At 29.9% G+C, this 25,495-nt stretch overlaps 1 protein-coding gene across 2 annotated transcripts; it reads left to right on the top strand.

Moving 5' to 3' along the window:
* The first annotated feature begins 5,294 nt into the window (after positions 1-5,294).
* On the top strand, positions 5,295-24,702 carry LOC143056422 (paired box protein Pax-7-like). Of its 2 annotated transcripts, none has more exons than XM_076229508.1 (6): positions 5,295-5,636; positions 10,342-10,857; positions 21,620-21,958; positions 22,481-22,599; positions 23,051-23,213; positions 24,102-24,702. In XM_076229508.1, the coding sequence occupies exons 1-6, from the start codon at positions 5,555-5,557 to the stop codon at positions 24,224-24,226; spliced, it is 1,344 nt and encodes a 447-aa protein (XP_076085623.1). In that variant the 5' UTR covers positions 5,295-5,554; the 3' UTR covers positions 24,227-24,702. The 2 variants fall into 2 exon arrangements, with proteins under 2 accessions (XP_076085623.1, XP_076085624.1); XM_076229509.1 differs by lacking the exon at positions 5,295-5,636 and adding an exon at positions 6,882-6,983.
* Positions 24,703-25,495: the final 793 nt, after the last annotated feature.

The raw sequence follows: 25,495 nt of genomic DNA, 5'->3' as shown, positions 1-25,495 counted from the left end.
TTAACTAAGATATGTCCTAAATTTGGTCCTAAAGTTAGGACATATAAATAGGTGTCTTAGGATAGTCCTAAAAGTTACGATGCCCTAAAACGAAATAAAAACAACAAATATGGCATAAACTCAATAATATATATACTAATACTCACACCACATCTTCCTATATCTAATTATACATTCTTAAACTATTATAATGTTATAAGAATTGAGCCAATTAAACATTTTTTTTTTCAATATTTGTTAAAAATTTAATTGTGTTACATTATTTTTAATTTGTAGACAAATTTAATCTTAAAAAATACTCCCTAACCAAACGGTGCAATGTTTATTTGAATGTGGGAAAAAAATACTTCTTTTTCATAATTTTTTTTTTCAGTACAGTACATGTAATGAAATCGAGTGGACCCAAAAACAAAATTAATTTACATTCTTACATTAAATTGAAGCACGAATATCGTATTGTTAACAAAGTTGTACGACTATTTTGTTTTGTTGAAGTATGAAATTCATTTATATATATTTTTTTTATCATGTATAATACGTACTACTAGTATTACGCTAAAACTTTTATTTTGCGTAAATTGTTTTCCATAAAAGAGTCATCTTCCCTCCCTTTACACATATAATGAAATACAATAGAATATATGTCATTGAATTCTCTACATATTTGATTCAATTTAATAAATGTGTTAGGTTAGGACTGTCCTAAGATAGCTTTGTTTTACATCCCAAGACATGTCTCAGACACGTCCTAAGACCATCCTAAGTAATGTCCTAAGACCTAGGATACTTTCATTGACACGGCCCCTGGTAAAATACTTTGCAATTATATACAGAGCATCGCCGTTAAATATCCTTGTCTTATGTGTTTTGTCGATACAGAAAGCAAATCCATTGTACACTAACGATTTCTATTGGTTTATGACAAACAAACTCCATGTTTTTGCTTTGATATATCTTTAAAAACTTAAGGCTTTAGGAAAGCGATCACTATTCAGTAAAATGCGGAATAAATATTTACTCTGAAATATTCTCAATTGATTTACATGTATGTTCTAATCAATTGTGGGATTTCTAATGGTTACTTTATTTACTTTTGAAATTTGATATGGAAAATATGTGATGTAAATTTACAAATATGTTCAAAATTCATAATATCTTTAGCCAAATATTTTATGAATCATCTTTACTTTTGCCTGTGCTATTAGTAAAATGAATGCGTGCAAATGTAATCAAAAGCAAACGTAAACATTTGTAATCTCCAAATACGCGCAAATGTAATAAGCCCGAGTAAACAACCCCAATACTCCTCTAAACCATACAAAAAGGAAAGAATTTATATATATATATATATATAGGAATACAGCATTGGACTATCTTCTATCCACAAGAACATATTGGTGCTAATGGACAATGTAAACAGGGATACATTAAATTTAAAAACAAAAATCAGATACGGTCTCTATTAAGTTTGTTTCGTAGTTTGTTTATACATTTGTCTAAAAATTGAAGTCGGGCCGATTTCATACATGAGCCATTTTCAAAAAGATGTCCAATCTTTACTTCATAGAATCACAGCCCAATGTGTGTACTTTAAGACTGTAACAATAATGTTATAGATAACATGCCATCAAATTATACTGGAGATAGTAAAAAAACGAAATTTTGAAAGATTTGGGACAACTATATGAGGATTATATCGTTAACCAACACTAACATTATGTTGTAAGTTCAAGTAAAGCTATACATACAAAAAAAAATTTTTTTGGTAAGCGATGTCATCAGATGCAAATTGTGACCCAAATTAATAGAAATTTGAAATTTTGTTTCAAAAATGAAAATGCCTCAACGAAAGTATATTGTGATTAATTTCTATTTGCTAGTATGGTAATGTGTAAAAGTGTGATACAACAATTGAGTGTGATATAGACTCTTTACAGTCAATGTCGAGTCGGGTTGACATCTTTCATAATTTGACCCAGTAAACACAGTGCATTTTGGCCCTTCATCTTCCTTTTTTTCACATTTATTATTAAAGAAGACTCGGTTAAAATTACCCACTTAAAAGGCATTTGATTTTAAAACCAATTCTTCCAATTTATAGGCGTATAAAATATGAACATCAATGTGTTATGTTCAATGCAACACTAATCAATATTGATATTGTTATTGCTGTAACTGTTAGTTTTATTTTAAGTTGATAAACATATTAGCAATTCAGCGTAGCGGGGTAGGGGGTTCTGTTTAATTGGCAGGCACTTGTCAAAAATCAGATACACTCTGCGATATAAGTGCCGTTGCATTGCCGAATAAACATGTCCTCAATTTAAATAAAATTAAAAAAAAATCCAGAATGTAAAATAAAATGATTTTTATTAGAAAATGTGATTGGAAAAAAACAGTAAAGTTTTCTTATAAATGTTTATCAGAATTTACAATAAACGAATTTATTTTATCACAACTGCTTTCAATTTTTCTAATGCAATTCATATAAATCTAATTTATAAATGCTTTATTCGTTTAAATGTAGTTGCATTTCATCAGAAAAATATAATTAATCAATCCGTTTTTAAAGAAATGTAAAATTTGAAATCGATAGGATTGTTTAATGCTTATCCATACCTAACTGTGATGTATTCTGTTTCTATTGGTTTATTTTTTGGTTATTCGTGTAAAGCGACCATTCTTTTTTGAAAATTTTACAATAACTAAATACATGTAAATAAAAATATCCTACTCGCTAGTAAATATAGTTATGTGCAGCCTCTTCTATACAAAATCATAATTATGTGCAAAATATGCAATTGATTGGTCTCACTATTATACAAGATATTATACATTTGAAAGTAAAAACGCATGTTACCGATAAGTCAAAATGACCTTAATATCCTTTCTAGGTCTATACAAATTAATATTTTGAAATCACATTATATTCTATATTTCTGTACACTACCTCATTCCTTCAGAGAGAAATATATATACTTGAAAACACATCTTCCGAGATCATATTGAAGAATTGACTAGATTAACTTCAAAATAATCTAGTATCAAATATACAACATGACAATGTAAATTTAAATAACGCTTGTAACAGTTTGTTATCAATACGAAAATATGACGTATTACATTTTTACTCGGTTCTTGATAGAAAACATTAAATGTAAACATTAATATTCCTGTTAGTTTCATATTTTCTATTTTATATTTACCCTAAAATTGGTATTGATAAATTCAATTTTCGATCAAAGGGGTTATATCATCTTGCGCTAAAATTTGTTATACTTTGACGCAGAAACGTCCATTTTGTTCTCGTTTAAATTTCCTATAAAGGCGCTTAAATGTACTCGGCCGTACTATATTTTGTTAGTCATTATCAAAATTATTTTAAATATAAATCTTTGTTTTTATTCGTTTGAAAAGACATTTTAACCATCTATACGCACAAAAGAAAAGATTTTTTTTCTCGAAAACGTTTCAATATGTTTTGAAGTTTTTTCATTTATTAATAATTTTCTGTTATAATTTAAAATTTATTCTGAAGAACTTTCTTCTTTAAAATACTTGAGTAAATTTTACTCGACAGTCGCGATGTAAAAAATATAAATAGGAGTTTAAGACTACAGCACAGGGAGTTGAGACATTTTCGTACATTTTTTTCCACCAAAGAAGCCAATTATCTGTTTCCAAGCATGTAAAAAAAAAAAACGCGAATTTAAATAAAACTGATAGAAGAAATATTCAGAGATGTTTTTTTCAATTTTATGATTTTTTCTATTATTTTTTGATAGTATTCACTTGGTAAAAAAAAAACCAAATTAATTGCAATGGTATAATTTAGGTTTCAGTTGAGAATGTGTTATAACATAGAGCCACGAATGTCTGAAAGCAAGGACGTATAACTAACATACGTCCTTGCTGAAAGGGAGTCAACAAATCCCATAGACTCTAGGACTTTTAAAAGTCAGAAGACCTTTTGAATTCATTCTGTGTTGATATGATTATTATGACTATCTCTTGTATATCTATTACACATTAAGGCTACTATTTTTGTACTTTTTGTATAATTGTTAGTTATTGGTTACTAATGGCTTATTGTACTGCTAGTCTATTATATTTGAATGTCAAATAGAAAATGTCTATGAACATGTCGTAAAAGAAAGTCTTCTAAGACAATGTATGTCTTTTATTTTGTCCGAAAGTTAGACTACTCAAACAGGTTAGTCTTTATAATACTAGTCTCAGGATAGGATGTTAATAGTCTGAAAAAAATGTTGACTTCAGTCAGCAGGGCTTGTTCCCTCTAAAAGTTTGAACTTGAATAAACTCCTTCTTTACTCATGCTCTTCATTATATAAATCTTATGAAATACATTACATTTACGTCGCTCAATATATTATTTCGTGTAAATTCAGTCTTTATGTAACAATTCTAAAAAAAAATATATTAGATTTTTTGTCGGACTTATGTAAACAAAAAAAACGTTGTTCCTTTCAACCCTTTTATTTTCGTTTTTTTTCCAATCTGACGAAAGGCGTATATTTGTTCACTTGAATGGCAACCTTTTCCGTTTTCAGTATAGAAAACTGATAAAGTCTTTAGGATACAAATTATTGCAAACAACAGTTAACTGTACATCAAATGATATAGATATTAAATACATAGACATGTAGATGTGAAAAAGATCTATAAATAAAAAAATGAAATTGACATGTTATTCAGTTATGCAACAGTTGTCAGTTGCTTTATATAAGAAGTATATCCAGATCATAGACAGATTTAATGAAATAAAATGATATCAATTGATTTTAATAAAAATTTAGTGTCACTGAGTTTGGTTTTTGCGGGTGACCGCCGTTCTGAACCGTCGCGTTATTGGGTGCATCTTTATTAATCAAATTAATGAAAAGGAGGGCACATCATTCTTCCAAATCAATGTGTTTATTTAAACATTTGATCTTTAACCATAAAGCCATCCCGCCAAGCCAGTATGACAGCAAATTCCCTTTTTCGTCTCCGCCCCTTTATAGATGAAATTGAAAAGTAAATATTAGCACGACGATCATAATTGGTCGATAATATCATTTACCTGTTTGCCACGCCCACTGATGTCCTTACTTTACCTGAAGCTTTTTCAAAGTCTGATAAGTGAAACAAATTAGTTTTTGCGCCAATTGATTAAAATACTTTTCATCTTTCCCACGTGATGAGGTTTTATCCAACCACAAGTTTCAAATAAAAAATTACTTCGTAATTGTCAGATATATATGTTAAAAACCTTTGTCCCGTTTCTCCATGGTTTATTATCATCAGGCGAAATGATCATAACTGCCATAAAATATTAGTTCCACGCTCAAATATTTATAATTATAAGGAGTCATTCCGTTATTTTGATTTTTTACAACTTCTGAAACTGACATTTTCGCACGTGGACCAGAATAGGAGAAATTGAGAAATATTATTTAAAAAGTTAGAAAACAACTTTTATATAAATTTGTAACAATTCATTTGGACTAAATTGGCTGACAATATAGTTGAAATAGTGGACGTTTTTTAACCAATGTACCCCAATAAGATGCTGAACAACATGTTTTCATATCATCTAGCTGCTTTGGGATTGATGCCGGGTCTACATATGGAAGGTATTTATACTTATTTCAGCTAAAAGCACTTTGTTTAGGGTAACTTTGGTAAGTTTATGGTTCGTCACGGCTAATTTGTAATCTACGTGATTTACACACGGAAATACACCCTGTTTAATTTGTGTATGGTCTCCCGTCAAGGTACGATACGATTTATATGGAAATAAACATTTCTTATCAAAACAAAACCTTTGAAAAGTAAAACAATAAATTATATTGTATATTATCTGTGAAATTAAACATTAGTTTTGTTGTAATTGTGAACCTGACGGACTAATTTACGTGATGATCTAGTATATGTTTAGGTTCTGGTGGGCATACTAAGCTGTATTTAATTTAATGCTTTGTAAAGAAACTAACGCTTTATAAATTTCGTGAGTCCGAAGCGCTGTGCGCTTTTCTAAATTTTCCGTGATCAGGAAAACTCAACTATTTCCAACTTATCATTAAAAAAACAATTATAGATTCAAAAAAATTCACTAAGTTTGAATTCTAAATTCAACAGCATAATAAAATCAGAGACATATATAAACATATGTTTCTGCTTGAATACATTGCATGGGATGAGACTATAATAATAAAAAAAAAATAGATTTCAAGAATTTTGAAAATTTTGAAAAATTTTGTTTGCAAAACTACTTTAATAAATTAGTCCTTTTGAGGTTTGGTTTGGCTTTAGGTATATGTATCATAGAAGTACTGTTTATGCGTGCAATCACATTACTGGTATAAAAAAATCTTGTATATAACCATCTTTGCACTGAAATGCCGGTAAATAAGAAAAGATTTATATTTGCTACATTAATCAAAATATATTGTTCAACGGTATTTATCTAATTCCTTTGATTTTCCTAACTTTAACACATGGGGAAGAACCTTACTATTTTAACCATATGGATTAAACAGTTCGGAAACTTTGTAACTTTGATATGTACATGAAAACCTTATGGAGAAACCGTCGATTAAAATCTAATCAAGAGCAAACTTCGTACTCTCTTAATAAAACAATTCCCTCGACCACGTTTGGTCCACCTGAATCTGTCTTTGAAGTTCTAGTTTGGTCTTCAGCGATTTCGTGTAATTGGTCTAGCCTAATTACCGATTAGATCAGCATAAAATAATTGTAACTGATATAACCCTGTAATAGATACTCTATGATAAACTGACCAGGCAAGTGTCAATTGTTTCAATCTTACTACTCTATGAATAAATTTGCATACATTAACTAAAAGAAGTATTCATGATCACAACTTATTTTAGACCGTCACACTAGTTACAAATTTCGAGTGTGAACAAGTACATTCGTTATGGAGTATTGCCGCATGGAAGCCGAAGCCTTAATAAAAGGTAGGAATGTACAAGAAAATTAATTTGATTCAGTTATTAAGCGCGTAGCTTAAAAACTGAATCAAATTCCAACTTAAACTGAAAGTTGCGGTTCTTTTAATAAAGAATGGACATATGTTGTATATATCATGTATAATGTAAATACAATATAATTTGGTCAATTACATTTATTTGTCGTGCAGGAAAATTTTTATTTTGGGGTTGAAGCATTTCCTTTTTATAGGGTTGGCAGTGCCTAAAAGTAGAAAGAAGTATCCATTACTTACACGAAATTACAATTTGCTTTACTTTCTATACTTTTAAACTACAATACGTTGCCTTTTGTGACTTGCTTTAAACTATCTCAAACTTTCTATTTCCGAAATATTAATTTAAATGATAAAAATCAATTTCTCAATTGATACTGCATCACTTTTATCTATATATATATATATAAACTTCAAAACGATAGATTAAAATTGATAAATTTACATAGAAATTTTTCCTGAAGATTATCATTCAAAAAGTAAATATTTTGTTTTTCTAATGTCTGATTTAAGTTATATTTCTATACTATCGTCAAAATAAATATATTCATTACCTCGTCTAGATGAATGAAAACATATATGTAACAAATACAATATTCCTTTGTATGGATATATCAATGAATATAAAGATACATTTTGATAGATAGATATTTTTTATTTCCATTATTGGTAAATTCAATATAATGATAGGTATATTAAACATTTACAATATAGAAAATACAAAAGAAAAAACCCGACAAGAAAAAAAAACCTTTTATAAATACCATAGCACAGATTGTATAGGATTCCAAATGAAGTATAGGTGTGTCATTTAAGTAAAATCTTATTTTATCTAATATTGTTATTTAAACTCGCCTCCTCCTGTTTCGTGTTATTTAATGTCCCATGATGAAAACAACTTGTTAATTAACTTGTATAATTGATAATTGAATGTTAAGTAGCAATAAACAGAGGAGCGTAAAACTCCGATTTGATAAATAAATAGGCAATCAGTTGATGATGGCATCGTACAAAAAATATCAATAGAATTCTTACAGCAACAATACCGAATGGTAAAGAATTGAATTAATTTTTTTTTAAAAGCTAAGAAAAAGCTGAAGAAAGGGATTTTTTTTTTACAATATATGTTTCTTGATTTGTATATTATAAGCCGTACAAAATATTAATACAGAGAAACTCTAAGTGAAACGCGCGAATCGCGTGAGAAAACTAAAAAAAAAAAAAAAAACGGATTTTCAGACGATGCAATTTTTATTGTAATTTTGTGCATTTATCATGTTTATCTTATAAATTTGTCACTCGATTTACACCAAAGTAAAAGGAAAATAAAAACTTAGATTTATAAAACGTTTCCTGTATGCATGTTCTATTGTTAGGAGGTCAATATGCATGTAAATTAAGGCATTTATTGGTTTATTTGAGGTTTTCCTCAGTGGTAACAAAGAAAATTTAAAGCGTTAGTTTCATTGAAAATAAAATTGCGCAAGTTGAACAAAAGTATCAAGTCGCAAAACATTTGTTTCCATTGTATTGTTGTGATTTTAAGATTTACATAAGCGCTGCATTTATTATTCTTTATATTTATTCATTTGTCTACTTTGCGGTACCACGTCATGTGCATATATATACTTTTTTAAACAGACAACCATGGCAAATTTACTTTAAGGCAATCGCTTTAAATTAGTTCTGTATCTTTAACATTTTGACTTCTACTAAAGAACTTCATCGAAAGATTAGGGTGAAAATAAAGTGTTTATATGGTGTTTGCAACGGGTTCAGATATATAGTGTGTATGCGTTTCAGATTAAAAAGAAAGATTTGATAGGGGTTTTTTACCAAAAAAACACGACTTTAAAACTAGAAAATTATGTTTCAAATACATATCAATGTATCTGAAACCTGTCAAAATTGACTGTGAGCGATATGAATAAAAGCTAACTGACCAAGGCAGAATATCAAATTTCCTTTCATCAGAAATACCCTCTTGTCCGGAAAAGAATAATGTCCGAAACTCGTGTGTAATTTCCCAGTGGCCGAATTAACTTGTATTCTACACGTGTAACACGTTTTTCAAATTGACTTTTAGCCGTATTAATTTGCTGCTTACACGTGCCGTATTTGAAATGAACAAGTAACAAACAGATTTGCCATGTTTTAACAGAAAACCCACTTCAGCGTAGACTTATTTTCAAGTAGTTTTGAGCACACAATTCAATATTCGATAAATAAGTAATTTTCTAGGATAATTAAGGTTCTATGTTAGTATTAATACTGTGTCTTATTTAGAAATTAGCTCTATCAAGCTGTTACGCGGATTATAGGGTGCGAGAGACCTCGGAACAAAATTGATCCCGGAAAATGAAGAAATTATCCACTCCGTCCCGTAAATGATACAGAAGTTTTAAGATGAAAACAGAATCGATGAGAAGGCGGGGACGTTTTGTTATATCATTTCGTTTATATAAGAGGATTAACTTTGCTTTAGTCATTTTGTCATTTCATTTACTCTAATACTTAATTTAATAATAGTTAAATCAATTTTGAAGGGAAATTAATTTATTTTTTATTAAAATGATTGTTAATAAACGCATTTGGTAAAACAGCAACGTATTCAAATTGATTTATAAATCGAATTATAACCATCAAAAAGGAATATTTTCGCTCTAACTCCAAATTACTCCTTTGAGGCATTAAAACTATATCCCGACATGCAATATATTTAGCATATACATGGGAAATTTGTAAACTATCAAAGGTTTTAAGGAAATGTACGCTACCACAAATGCATATATACTGTGTGTGCTTTCCAACAGATTGTTCAGCTTTTCACGTGTGACAGTTTTTATCCACTCGCCTACTAAATATTTAATAATAATAATAATAATAATAATAATAATAATAATAATAATAATAATAATAATAATAATAATAATAATAATAATAAAATAATAATATGATTAATAATGTATTTTTACAATGAAAAATAACATCTTACAAAAGTTTAAAAGGAATTATGAATAAAATGATACAAAATACATTTTTACTTGTGCTCTAGTTGCCAAAATAACCCTGTTGTGAATGGAACTGAACTGGACGTTAAACAACAATCAATCAATCAATCTATCCAATACATATGTGAGATTGAAAGCCTGGCATCAAGCACGAATCTATCTATAGTTTCAACCTTTTTCATAGCATGCATATAAATAATTCACAAACTTATATGTTAACTTGTTTTTACATGTTTTATATCAGACACAAATGTATGAAGTTTAATTTTTCATTTTTTATAACGACATTATATTATTATTGTTGTTATTATATATGTTTAGGTCAAGGCAGAGTAAATCAGTTGGGTGGCGTCTTTATCAATGGTCGACCTTTGCCAAATCATATACGATTACAAATTGTAGAGTTAGCATCCCAAGGCGTGAGGCCATGTACAATTAGTCGACAACTCCGAGTGTCCCATGGTTGTGTCAGTAAAATCCTGCAGCGATATCAAGAGACCGGCAGCATCAGACCTGGTGTCATCGGTGGCAGTAAACCAAGGGTGGCCACACCGGAAGCAGAGAAGAGAATTGAAGATTACAAGAGAGAGAATCCTGGTATTTTTAGTTGGGAAATTAGAGACAGATTGATCAAAGATAATATATGTGACAGAACCACAGTTCCGAGTGTAAGTTCCATAAGTCGAGTGCTCCGCAGTAAATTTCACAGAACTGATTCGGAGGAAGAAGGCGACTTAAGTTGCGACGAGGAAGAAATGGAGAAAAAAGAGGAAATTAGACAGAATCACAGTATAGACGGGATACTACGAGGGGATGACAAGAAAGGTTCTGATGAGGGTAAGTACCAGTTTATTACCATAAAACGGGCGAATATTCGACGTATATAACCCTAAAAATCATGGAATTATTCTTGTCTCTTTTACTGTTCTGTTTTTTTCTTTTCTAATGAGCATTTTCTTTAGTTCAGATATTGTCGTGCGAAAAGGATATTTTATTGCACATATTTGATAATCATCTCGAATTTGTCAGCACTATGTTTGTATATAATTTTGTATAATTGCAACCTATCGTTTCAAAAGTCATTTTTTTTTGTAAAACATTATGAAGAAATGAAATTGAGTTTAGAATGTTTGAAAAGCTTCTGTTGTACATATAAAAGCATAGGGTCAGATTGAAGCAATTTTGGTTGTTATCATTCGTAGGGTGTAAAGTTTTGAACGTATACCAGAGGATGCCTCCGATTTTGACATTGTAACTTTTGTTATGTACCATAAATAAAATGCAAGGAAAAACAGAAACAAATTGATTCTCAAATTTACCCTCTCGAGATAACATTTATATTATAGGAATAAGATAATTGAGGAAAATATAAATAGCTACCTATACAGATATATCTACAATCTATTGGCCTCGTACGAGAATTCCTTTTTTTTTATTCGAGGTTCCGACTAGTAGTGGTACAAATGCCTTTTGTTTTTAAAACATAACTGGGTTAGAAATGGACACAATAATTTAAATCACATTTCGATCTCATTACATGTATTTCACGAAGCAGATTTTGTTTTAATTGTTCCTACCCCTGCAGTGCTAGGCTGAGCAATGTGAATCCTGTTAATTTTATTCTCTCTGTGGTCAGCATTTTTTTGTCATCTTTTTTGTAATACCGGCATATTAAAGTAACTATATCTCGGGTCTTTAACTTTATTGCGTGTTTGTATTCATATTATTGGGAGCAATAGTAAATCTCCAGTAAACTTATGAAACCCACATCTCGCTGGGTATCTGACAAGCTTCATCAGATAGACCACTTTCAATTCAAAGATCCAAAGGATCTTATAGTCAAATATTTTGAACTTGCAGATTTATGTTGACCATCTTAACTTGAGAGCACTCTGTTGTCTAGTTAAATATTTTTTGCAGCTCATATAGTAATATTAAAATAAGGATGTGGTATGATTTCCAATTAGATAACCAATGTTATTGATATAAGCAATACGTATATATGTGGACTTCAACAATGAGAAAACTAATTTTGAATTGCAACAGTTATTTTTATTTGAACAACTCTTTTAAAGATTCAATAATGCATTATAAAGTCTGTCTTTCGGTCAATTTTCAGACATATCTACATTTCTTAATTTTCCCTGATTGTTTTCAGACAATTAAGATCTGTGAAGTCTTTGGTTAAGCATTTTTAGAAGTAAAAAAACAACACCACACTGAATTGTCTGAAAAGCTACTGAACAGCATATACTGGACTGACTTAAAACCAATGTTTTGAATAGCACTAAACATTAAATTATAGACATAAAAGATATTATAAGAAAAGTAACTAATATCCTAACGTTTTAGGGTTCATACTGGTGAACCTGGAGTTAACATAAACATTGCAGTTTGAAACAAAATTTATTTACTTAAGTCGGATATATATGCTATATTATCTTCTTAATAAACGGATTGATGAGCAACGCATTATCTATTTAATACTCTTCATTTTAAGAATATTGTCTAAAGCTCAACTATTCCATCTTTGCAATGAATATATAAATATAAGAAATAAGAAACAAATTTAAGTCATTTAATTTTAAAACAAACGTAAGCAAACTTTGTTATCATTCTTCAACAAAGGATATTTTGTTAACTAAAAAATAAGGTTGGAACGCCAAGTTATTACAATGAGATGCCATCGATGTACATCAACTAGTCAGTCCAGAAAATACGAGTGCTGTGAACAAGAGGAATTCGGTTCATTTTCGCTGCGTTACCCTTCATCTTTTAGGGGAGCTCTGAAATTGCAACAATGCATTTGATTTGTAATTACGGAGATATAGAGAGGTAATGTAACAAGAAATGCACACTTCCGAGCAACCGTTCATTTGCCAATTATGAACACTTTACGATAACGACGTTTTACTAATAATACTTAAAACTAAATCGTGCAGTTTACAATCGCAATTCCTCGACGATTTATCCGTGATTAACATAAATTTTCCGATCCATTGACAAAATCTTTTTATGCAGTCGTTTCGTAATGGGAAAGCTATTGCAGCAACCACGCCATTTTTCCGACTTAAAAAGATGCGTACGGGATAATATCAGAGATTATAGAACGACCCTTGTCATTTTATAATACTTTGCATTTTCTATGACATACCAAATTTGATTGTGATCAGCTTGATGTAATTCTAAGGGCAATATAATTGAAACTCTGTATCAAATCCTTTTTTAACAATTAGGAAAACAAAATAAAAACGAAGTAGGTGTTGAAACCGACAATACGGTATCCGTAATAAATTTTCGACACTCCAAAGATAAAACAACCTATTATGGGTCCTTTGGAGTCAGAAACGAGAATTTAATTGCCTCACAATTCATAATGATTGATTTTACGTGTAAATAAAGCTCAAAACGACCCGAACAATTTCCAACGAAACACTGATATACTGTGTGCGTCAAACCGGCTCGACATCGAGAAATGGTCATTTAAATACTTTTAAAACTTCAACATTTACTATTAAATTTTATTTCTTTTAAATGTTTTTGTATGCTGATTATTGACGAATGTTAAATGAACATTTTAAAATGCAACATTTTACAACCAATATGTTTCCGTATCTTCCAATTGAACGAGTTTTCAATATCTTCTTTGGTAAAAAATAGACATTTTCTTTCATCTTGTTTCATAGCAAAAAAAAAAAAAATACTAAAATATGAGAGTTTAGATAAAAATTAAATGAGTTTAAGATGACAATTTTATATCAATTTTCGTGAGAAAGTGAAATTAATATTTCATATTGTAGATACAATTTATTCGCTGCATAAGACGTAGTTTTGAATGATGTAAAATAACCATATTTCTTCAATTAAATTACGGAATTTTGATTGTAATATTATTTCTTCGTAAATTAAACTTTGTCTTAAAACTTTTCGTATTTAGCTTCAATGCCAATCTTCGGCTCAGACGACCAATTTATTTTAGTGGAGCTTATATTTGTTTTTAATATTATGAAACAAGATTGCTTATTAACGGCGGTTGGACTTGTTTTTTTTATCTTTTACATATGAAAGCATGTATGAAAAAGCACACGAAGTAACGGAATATATTGGGGAAAATACAAAATATTTGTTAAACATTAGGTCCGCAAAATATACTTTTCATTTTCAAATGCTTTGTGTCCCTTTTCCCGTGCAAACTATTACAAAGTTATAGTTATCTGAGAGGAAATTATTGTTAAAGTAAAATGAAAAAAGTGACAAAAAGAAATTGGTCTAAATTGTGATGAGTTGTAATATTTTTGTACCGAAAGACTATAGTCTCCGATTTTTCTGTATTTTAAACATGGTGTGTTTGGACTATTTCTATGTATAAAATACTTCCATGGGTTAAGTGTTGTGGACTAAAAACAATTAAAATATCTACTTGAAATGTTTGATAAATTATCAACGGGACTTCTACGTTGCAGCTTTTTCTTGTTAGCAAACGTCATATTTTCAGTTATCATATTTCAGAAAAAAAAAAAAGAAAAAAAAATAGTTTGAAACTATAATTTCTAAGAATAATTATCTTTTAACTAAGGCACACTTGAGGTACTGCCAGATGTTTAAAATATTATACGTTTATGGACGCATTTACTAAATAGTCAAAATATAAACAAATGAACAATTATATCAAATCTTTAATGTAAGACCTATGCAACAATTAGATGAGGTTTATCAAAACCTTTTGTGTCTTTTTTTTTTTTTTTACCTCTAAACATAATATGTATATTTTATTTACCGTCAAGAACTTCAATTCCTAACTTTCTTTAATTCTTTGAGCAAAAATACTTTTAAACTGTTGCTACAATGTATTCGTTTTATAACAAGAAATTAAAAATAATATATATAAATACTTTGAAGAATAATGTCCAAAATTAAAAAAAAGTAACCCAAAACAAATGAAAAATTGAAAATTCGCCCTGGAAGTTACCGTGTCTTTATCTTGAAATGTTGAACAAGTTAAGAAAATCAATTTTCAAGGTATAAATTTATGGATGGGAGCAAATTGTCAAAACAGGCTTGGATTCTAATCAATTTTCTACAAATGTTGCCAGCAATATGGTCCTTCCTATCTTATTTAATTTAGCTGTTAAAACTCGAGGCATGGGACGTTACCGTAAAATTGTTCCCCAATTGACGTCACGGAAATCAACACACTTAAATGTTTAATTGTCATTACCCATCTGTATACATGACAATTTTCCATGAAGCTGAAAACTGATTTCTCATACATGAATTGTTATAAATTGTTTTCAATTAACTAATGGCTAACGAATTCAAACAAGTTAAATTCAGCATACAAATGAAACAGTACCATAACTGCGAGAACACAGAATATCTTTCTTATAATTACATAATTCAGAAAAAAATATTCTTTGTTTTGTATCTGATTTTTTGCGAATTGGTTTAAGTCAGCTTGAGAGAGTTTAGTAAAAGTTTGAAAGCTCTTATCCACGCGTACCATCATGCGTTAAGTATTGCACTTGCTCTTTTATGTTTGATATCATTTCTTTTATTTCTGAAAATTTGAAAATACAAGTTTTCAACTGAGAATGGACATTTCTATTTTTCACATTTCTATTAGAACGAATTGCCCTTTTTTGCAAGTTTCCTGTAAACGCTTTTATTTTTTTCCTCTTCATATTCTAGTTTCAAAACAAAATCTTTCATCAGTAAAGTATTCAAGGCTTCTGTTCACAGAAATAAAATAAATATATCCCCACCTTTCACTTAAATGATTAAGTCGTTTCTGAATTAAATTAAGATGTTTTATTGCCTTCAAATACTGTTCGTTTCCTGACTTCATAATGGTTTTCGCAATTTCAAAAGACAAGCGACCCTCTATGGTTTTGAGTCTACGTTTTCTCCAGACAATGATCAATTAATTATCAGACTGTACCGTTAAAATCTTACACCTCCATCCCAGACCATTAAACGTTAAACGGATGTGAAATCTTCAAACAAATAATTATTACAGAAAGATCTTTGATAAAATGGTCATTACTTCGTACCAATGTGTGGTCAATTTTGGCCAGTATTGACCATAGAACTATCAGTCTGAAAATCTGTGAAATCTGATCAGAGGAATAGCTTTTATCACTCCCTTATTCCCCGAATACTCGAAGATCTAAAAGGAAACCCTACATATATTCATCTAATTATTCTTTTCATTTGTTTCTCATTATACAATATGTTCATCTTATGATCTATAGTAAATTACGTATGTGAACAGAAAAACAACATCACTGTACAGTTTCAAGAAATATATATTAACACAGAAAGATTTTTGGGGGAAATAACGGAATTTTAATGATTTATGACATCATTTTTTTTGTTTAATTACAATAGAAATTTACAAAAATTGCGACTATATCATTTATTTGGTTATAAGTTTATATGTTATGTGCATTCCACTCTTAAATTTTATTTTTAAATTTATATATTGGACATAATTTTGTAAAAATGATGTGTTTTAATGTCATGTAACGATTTCTGTGACAATACTGATTTCAAATATTAATTACTTCAGCAAAAACTACAATTTTAATTTTTGATAAAGATCAAAGAAGTGAAACATACATAATCTTCCTTTTTAATTTTGTATAAAACATCTTAATTTCAAATACAAAACTTATTACAATACTTAAGAAACACCACCATGCTGAGTTAAAGACATATTGTAGAAATTGTACAGAGCTGGAGGCTGATTCAATAACCTCCCACCTTAACGAGCTGTTGTTTATCTTAGCTCTATCATAAATCCAATAGCTTGTAAAATGGCTGGCGGTCTGCTCGATTACGTCAGGTATAGAGAAGATAATTAGTTTAATAACACATTATGACAATAGAATAAACTGGGATATTTTCTTAATTAAATGAATCTTTCGTGTCATCATTTAGAAGTCTTTTCTTAGATGTGATAATTTATAGAAAATTGCGATTTGCGACATCTCTACCGAACATTTTGGATGGTATCATAAAATTTTGTTTTCACGTTAATTGTAGGATTACTATCTGAGATAACATTTATAGTTAGAAAGATTGCGGAAATAATTTCAGATACAACAAAACTAAAATGTAATTAAAATATTGGTTTAACGATTATATAAATAATTGCAGTTTATTTAAGATTAAAGGAGGAAATCACATTACAACTAAAAGATTTTGAATTAAATCGAATCGCATTGAATGACATTTCACTGTTCAAAACTTAAATTCAGCATTCATATTAATTAATTAAATCTTTCAATCTTTTCTTTCTGAAATGAAACAGCCTATTCAATACTCTATAATAGATAAATAGTGTGGTTATAGTATGAAGATATTAAAACTGAAAAGAAAGACCATTGGGAAAAATGAACTTGAAATTTGATTGAACAACAGAACAAGTGATATAAAAAAAATATATTTTTTAAACATACAAATAATAATCATTTTTAAACAGCGGGAGCGAGAAAAATAAAACTGCCTGTAATGTGACATACTGGTATTAAGGTTTGCTAAAAAGTACAAGATATCATTTCAAATTTCTAATGGTTTCGATGTTTTCGGTCATTCAGATATTTAAAATTCCCATTGGAGAAGTTTGTAATTCATTTTCATATATGCTTTTTAGGTTAAATTTGTCTCGGCATGATTTCATTTAGCATCGGTCAGTTTCTCATGATAATTGGGTCGTTAATCCCCATTAGGTTGACGAAATTTAATGAATCGAACTGTCAAGGGTCAGCTTTGTAATCAAATTGTCACGGATAACTTAATGACCAATTCTACATCTCAATTTCATTTCAATTTTATTTTTCCAAAAAAATATAACCAATATTATTCCCGTCTCTCTCCCGTGGATAGGATCTATTATACGTGCAAATGGGAACATTAAGAATTAAATATTTTACCTTAAACACAAAAGAGCTTGCATTGTAAAGCAGAAACATGGCATGCTGTCAACAACGAGATTTATAAAACAACTTTATTATGCCAGTTGATAGTGTTTTGAGTTGACAGAATTGTAACCTTAAAGTTCGACAAAGCCAAATTTGTTCTTTTCACGTCGTTCACATTCAATGTTGACCTTAAACGAAATAATTTCACTGGTAAAAGTATAAGAAAATTAATACCAACAACATACTATATGTTGTATTTTTACAATTAAAATTTAGGTTTTCACCTCTACTGATAAAAATTTTGGAAATGCGCAAATAATGCAAAACATTCAATTCGATAGTTTATGAATTTATATAATTTATATATTATTTACTTATTAGTATACACTCTGCTTCACACATTTTAATCCAAATACGAAAAAAAGATAAATGAATAATGTTAATTTAATGTTATTATTTAATCATTATAGTATTTGATATCTAGATATCATGTTCTAGTATATACACCACTATTACTTTTGAATACATTTTGTCTAAAAAAAACTGCGCTGCCCCATAATTTTATAAATGCATCAACTTATTTAAAACACCTTTCATCTGCAGCTCTTTCCCCTAAAAAAATAATAAAAATAAAAAGAGTGGTTTTTTCGTAAAATGTCTTCTTTTTTATATTTATTTCAAAATAAAATGTACATGTACATGAAATGTTTGTCGCTGCACGTTCTTTCAAAATAAAATGTACAAGTACATGGAATGTTTGTCGCTGCACGCTTAACAACAGAAATCAATGAATCATACGGTATAATCAGAGTATAATATACTTTATACTTAATATTACATTGTCCTGTTAATTCATAAGTATTTTTATTTGAAGGGAATTTATATTTATACAGCTAACCAATAAATACTGCATAAAAGTACATAGATATTACATACTTACAAAAACTATACAAAACAAACAAAAGATTTGCATTTAAATGTTTTTCATCTGAAAGCATGTCACACGTAGATTGTTATGCGATAAACGGATTCTTATTTGTTTCACAATAGAAAGTATGTAGATTGCAGTCCTGCACATTTTTGTGGTCAAATCAGTAAAGACGCACTGTGTTTCATCCTTTTAGTTGACATAAGTTCGTTAGTTTTAACTCTTGATGGCAACATCTCTATAAAAAGATATATACATAAAAGGTAATCGTTAGCATCACCTACGATTTACTTAGAAATGGTTTGGGTGAAACGTATAATTTTTATAACTGCAGTTTGAATAACTTAATTTGCCAAAATCTGTCCGAACTTTTGCACTATCAGTTGGCACTAATCACACGAAATTAACTAGAATATCAGTTTTGGAATATCAGTTTTGAAATATTAAAAAAACCCACACACATCTCGCTGCTTACTGTGAATTTTGGAACAGATGCAAATTTCGATAAGTTGCCCTCGTGTGAACAAATTTCAGGGGACATTGGCCCCCTAAGTCCTTTCAAAAATAATTTCTATTCAATGTTACAAAGCAGGATAAGCTGTACTAGATATCATTAATTCTGTACGGATATCAACATATGATGCAAGATGTGAAACTAATGCACTAGAAAAAACACCATCTGAGCGTTTCGTGTTTTACTGTTGACGGTGACGTACCGCCTCGCTCTCAGCGTGGCTAATTCTTTCCTTGAATTCAGGCGTTTCTAAGCACTGGTGAGTGTATAAAGCGATTGTTTGTCAATTCCACCATTAAGGTAGCAATTTCGTGGTGAATAATTGGAAATCTCGGTGTTTCAATACAAATAAGAACTTTTTCACGCTGCGGCTACTTTTTATTTTTCTATGATAGACGCTGTCCCGCTGGGACTCGTCAGATATCCTTCCGCTTCAACCGATTAATCTTAACATTTTCTTTAGGGTAGACTTAAATGACCCCGATACTGCAAATTACAATTTCAAATGCTTTTAGATCAAGAAAATAATCACTTTTAATATAGATTTCCTTCAATATACGGAATTATTAAAAGTAAGCTCTTAATAAGAAGAAATATGGAATTTATTTAACAGAAAAATTAGAAGAGGTAGTGTTCTTTTGCTAATGAAGAAAAACATTGAAATTATTTACAGCATATTAAATGGAATCTTCACGTTAATTATATATTCTATCTAATCAGTTTCATCTATTGTAATCAGTTTCATCGTGATTAAATGTAATAGTTATTAATTTCAAACTGATGTGACAATTATTTATGCTTTAGAGGATGATAACAGGTTGTTTATGTTCGATTTTATGATAGTTAAGTAACATTTTCATCTTCTGTTTGAAAAAAAGGGTATGGTCGATCGATTCCCTTTTACCATGGATTCTGTTTGTTTCATAATCTTGGCCATTAACGCAGTAGATTTAAGAACAAAACTCCGGTATATCATATTTGTCGCAACACTGTCTGCAAATAAAACAAATAAAGCAAAACAAAAGCAATCATGCGCATTCAAATAAGACATTTTTGAATGTAATTTGTTTTTTCTTATGATGTCCTTTAACTTATTTATAATAACTCTCTACACGTTGTTATATATAAAACAATTATACAATCTATAAATGACTGCTCAGTAGGAAAACGATTGACAAAAATATCATTTTTAAATAGAACAGTCCAATATTTGACTGGTCCACATATAATGTAGAAGTTTTTAATGTCAAGTTTAAAAGAAAGGTTTTGGTATTTTTTCATCGAGTTAGCTTGTTCCTTAAATCTAAAGAATCTCAAAGAAGTTTGGTTTAAATTAGTTTATAAGATAATTCTGCGAAAATAAGATTCCTAACGCATCATATCCATTTATATGTATGTGTCATTATTTTCTTAGCACTTAATAACAAACCAACCAATTATAAAAAAATGATACCTTAGACTAATTTTTGGTACTTTTCGAAAACTGCAAAAATATCCATGTTCTGATCATGGAAGTAATATTCTAAATATTACTTCCATGTTCTGATCAACATTTCTTTATTTATTTATGTATAAAAAATTATTGTTTATGTTTCGTGATATTGAGAGCTTGCAAGTTGACACACTCGCGATCGACAGAAGTTATTGTACACAACCGCAACATTATATGCAGTGAAAATACAACACCATGCAGTCATGTAACAAAATTGCCAAACTGTTCACAAAAGAAAAGTAAAAAACAACCATATTTTTCCAAATTTGAAGACTTTTTAAAACAGATTAATAATACAATTATGACAAATAAAATGAAAAGCTTCAACATTGAAAGAACCGAAGTAAAGACATAACACTATGAGTTAGAAAAAACAAATAAAATTTTATGTTCCTTATTGTTCTGTAAATACTTTCAGTACATTAATAAATATAAGCACCAAAAGAATTATATTTTCAATGCATTAAAAATGCATTATTTGTGTATACAACAGACTAGTCATATTAATAATATTTGTGGATAACGCATTGTTGTATTTAAAAGGTCAAATGCATAAATATTTTATGTGACATATAAGAAATAGTACTAATTTAAAAAAGTACAAATGATATATTATCAATGCCCAAGGTTTCTATTTCAAGGTGATAGAATTTTCTGTTTGTAAACAACATGCAATGGGTACACATTTTTACATTCATATAAATCATTAAATAGTTCCATAAAAATTCTTTGGTTTATTACAGAGTTATCTGACTGTGAATCGGAACCAGGGTTACATCTGAAGCGTAAACAGCGACGTAGTAGGACTACTTTCACAGCGGAGCAATTGGAGGAATTGGAACGTGCTTTTGAACGCACTCATTATCCGGATATATATACGCGTGAGGAATTAGCCCAACGTACTAAGTTGACGGAGGCCCGTGTACAAGTCTGGTTCAGCAACAGAAGAGCTAGATGGAGGAAACAAGTTGGCAGCAATCAGATCTCAGCCCTGAACAGTCTACTACAAGTTCCCGGTGGAATGCCAAACCACTCTTACATGCTCCATGACCCCTCAACCTATCCAATCCCGACAGCTCAAGGTAACTATTTTACCTTTCGATACATATTCATTAATTGGTTAGTTCTTGTTTAACGTCCAATGGCAAAAATTTCATGGCATATTCAGGAATAAACCAATTATAATAGGTATAGGTAGTGTCAGGATGAAACTTTAAGACTGAATCAAGAAAATTGTATATGCTGGATAAGTGCAGAATGTAACAGAAATAAAACACAGAAAAAAGTAAAAGAGTTTTCACAACTATATTGGACAGGACAACAGACTACACCTGCATAAACATTCGACTATTTTACCAAATAAAGGCAAGCAACTACCAACAACTCATGGTTGTCATAGCCTGACTTGTCACGTACCTACTTAAAAATTGTGGTAGAGTTGAAACAGTTGAAGATGTACACCACCCCTATCCTGAGGCTACATATCCATATGTCATAAAAGAACAATATTCTTTTTCAAATATTTAGACAGTTAGTAAGAAATTAGTTTTTTATGTGTATTCAATATTATATTTATATTTTTTTATTTGTGTGCATTTGTATAGATAGTCTATGGCACAGGAATACAGTTGCTCAATCACTTCAGTCACTAAGCCAGACCCTCAAACCTGGAGAACCCTCCTATGCTGGCATCATGGACTCTTACCTGTCTCATACATCACAGGTACAAAATTATTATTATTCAATATTTCATATTATCCATAATAACTATACTTAATATATACTATATATATGCACTTTTTTTTTTATCGCTTTATGAAATGTAAGAAATTTAAGAAAGAGTTTTATATCACGAATTTGCACTTTATCATCATAAATAAAGAAAAATAAGCTAATTAATACACTGTCAATAATATATAATGGATTATAAATGTAAATGATTTAGCTTTTGTTTTTACATATGTAAAATACATTTTACTAAATATCTGCTTATAACGGAAAAACAATTGTTATGGGTATTATATATAATTTGTTGCAAGCTGTGCATGAATTTATGTGTTTTCGTTGATATATGTTTTACAAGAAGTTATCTCGAGTAACCACAAAACATCTTGTTAAAATAAGATTTGAATTGCATTATTTTGGACAGTTTGGATATTTTATTATGTTTTTAGGTAAACAGCATGGCCGCTCACAGCAATGCAGAAACATTTACAAACAGTTGGAACAGTCCAGTGACGTCAACAGTTAGCTCCCTTCCATATGCAGCGACTTCCGGTCATTATCCTCATCCATACCCAGACATGTCCAAGTACTACAATTCTCACATAGCTGGAGGTAAACATCTACACTTTTCGTATTTCAGTTGACTGAGTTGAGAAGCATTAGCAGATCATGTATAGATATATAAATAAGAAGACATGCCAATGAGACACCTCTCGACAAGAACAAAATGACATCGGTCACCACACGTCAACAATGAGCAAAAACCATACCACATACTCAGCCTCAAAAGGCATCGAAATGACAAATGTAAAACCATTCAAACTACAGAAATGCAACAGCCTGAATTATGTACAAAAGAAATAACGAAAAACAAATAACATTGAGTTCATTTTCACTTCTGCCTTACTGCAGGATTACAAATTTATTTGTTACAAATTTTGATATCCAAAAATAAAACATATAAACTTGTACAATATATAAGCTTGTTGGGGCTACAAGTAAACTTGTATTCTTCTTGTATATATTGACGTAAAATAAACTTATTGCAACCGAGTTATAATAAAAAAAAAAGTAGTGAACCGTTCACAAAGTGTTTTGCATTTTGTCTGTCTTGATGACGGATACCAAACTTCTTTTTTTATTCATATGTCCAAACATGTATAATGTGTATGTAGATGTGCTGACCAAAACCATTGAATTGTTTAAAAATTCTAACACTCAACTTCAGCTATGGCGTCTAAGCTGTTAAAACTGTCAAATAGCCACGTATCAATAGATTGTCTTTTCATGGTCACAGTCCTCTCAATTACGGTTGTTTCATTTTAGTTAATGTTAATTAAATGACTTTAATATCGACAAAAACGTTTAGTTCCTTTCCTATTATATATTTCATTTTGCAGTATTGGGTTCTTCGATGAATTTTTATTTACAAATGTGTCTTGAGGTAAAGTTCCATTCATATATAACCGTTTTTAATTTGTTTGTTTATTTATGTTACAGTACCATCATCCATGGAGAGATGTGCAGTTGACGACAGTCTCGTTGCTTTAAGGATGAAGTCACGTGAGCACTCTGCTGCTTTAGGATTGATGCACGATTCTGGGAAAATGACGGCTAGCTATTGATTCAAAGAATTTTGAATGATTGTCAATCGCCTTTAATTTCATAGGCAATAGAAAGACCGGTATGTAACCCGGAGCAGAAATCTCACTGCATGTTTGCGAGATTTAAAATGGAGGATACCGGAAGTATTACAGATGGAATAGCACGTGCCTTAAATGATGTCTGTATGATATAATGAATGACATTCAAGCAAAGAATGACGTTTTAGATTATTTATCATTGACATGTTTCTTTCTAATGTGTATATTGTTAAATAAGGACAGAACTGTTATGTCTAAAATGAACTGTTTTTGCATTTCTGATGACCTTTCGCAGTAATTCATTTTAGATATAAATTGTGTGTATTATTGCTATATCATTGAAATCTCATTGTATGTATATATATATAATTCTGCTCATTCATCTATCCTGTGCTTTAATCTAGTCTTTGCTAGCCTATCAATCTTTCATTTATATAAATGTATATAATTATTTGAAATCTACTGTGTTGTTGTTTTTTCTTAATCTTCTATTGACAGTTATTTTAAAGTTACTGTACATATGGGCTTTCAATTTATAATTCATAAAAAAAGATGTTTTATAATTGCCAACGAAACAAATATCCACCATTACATGTTATGCCTGAATTTGCACTTGACATTCATGCTTGTGCAATAAGATACATTCTAAACAATCAGGAGTAAAATAGTACAGTTCAAAATATACAAGACTAATTCAACTAGTCATAAATTATGGAATTCAATATTCTAAAGGATATTCTTTATGCACCTCTCATAAGTCAGGAGCCTGGTAATCAGTGAACATGGTTCTCCTTTGTTGGTGTGGTTAATAATTGTCCCATGTTTCTCGGATTTCTGTGTGGATAATACAGTTGGTTTTCCTGTTTGAATTATTTAATTTACACTAGTCAATTTTGGGCTTTCATAGCTTGCTGTTCTGTGTAAGCCGAGGTTTCATGTTGAAGGTCGTACGTTAACCTATAATTGTTGACTCTTTATGCAATGTGAATTTGATGGAGAGTCTTATTGGCACTCATACCACATACCACATCTTCTTATTTATAAATATTCCGTTGTGTATTTGTTACAATCACAGATATTATGGTTAACTTAGATGTGTCTTCGAATCATCCGTCTCAAAGGTCCAAATGCCTTGAGGGTTTTCGGTTAATGTGACCCAAATAAGGTTTCACCATAGGCATGGATGTTCCCGTTTTTTTTGCCTATTAGTTTGAAAATCCTTTTAGATAAATTATTTATTTATTTAGTTGT

This window comes from Mytilus galloprovincialis, chromosome 13, assembly GCF_965363235.1.
Source record: "Mytilus galloprovincialis chromosome 13, xbMytGall1.hap1.1, whole genome shotgun sequence".
Taxonomy (NCBI): domain Eukaryota; kingdom Metazoa; phylum Mollusca; class Bivalvia; order Mytilida; family Mytilidae; genus Mytilus; species Mytilus galloprovincialis.
The sequence above is the reverse complement of the archived record's forward strand: the minus strand, read 5'-3'. Positions and strand labels throughout refer to the sequence as shown.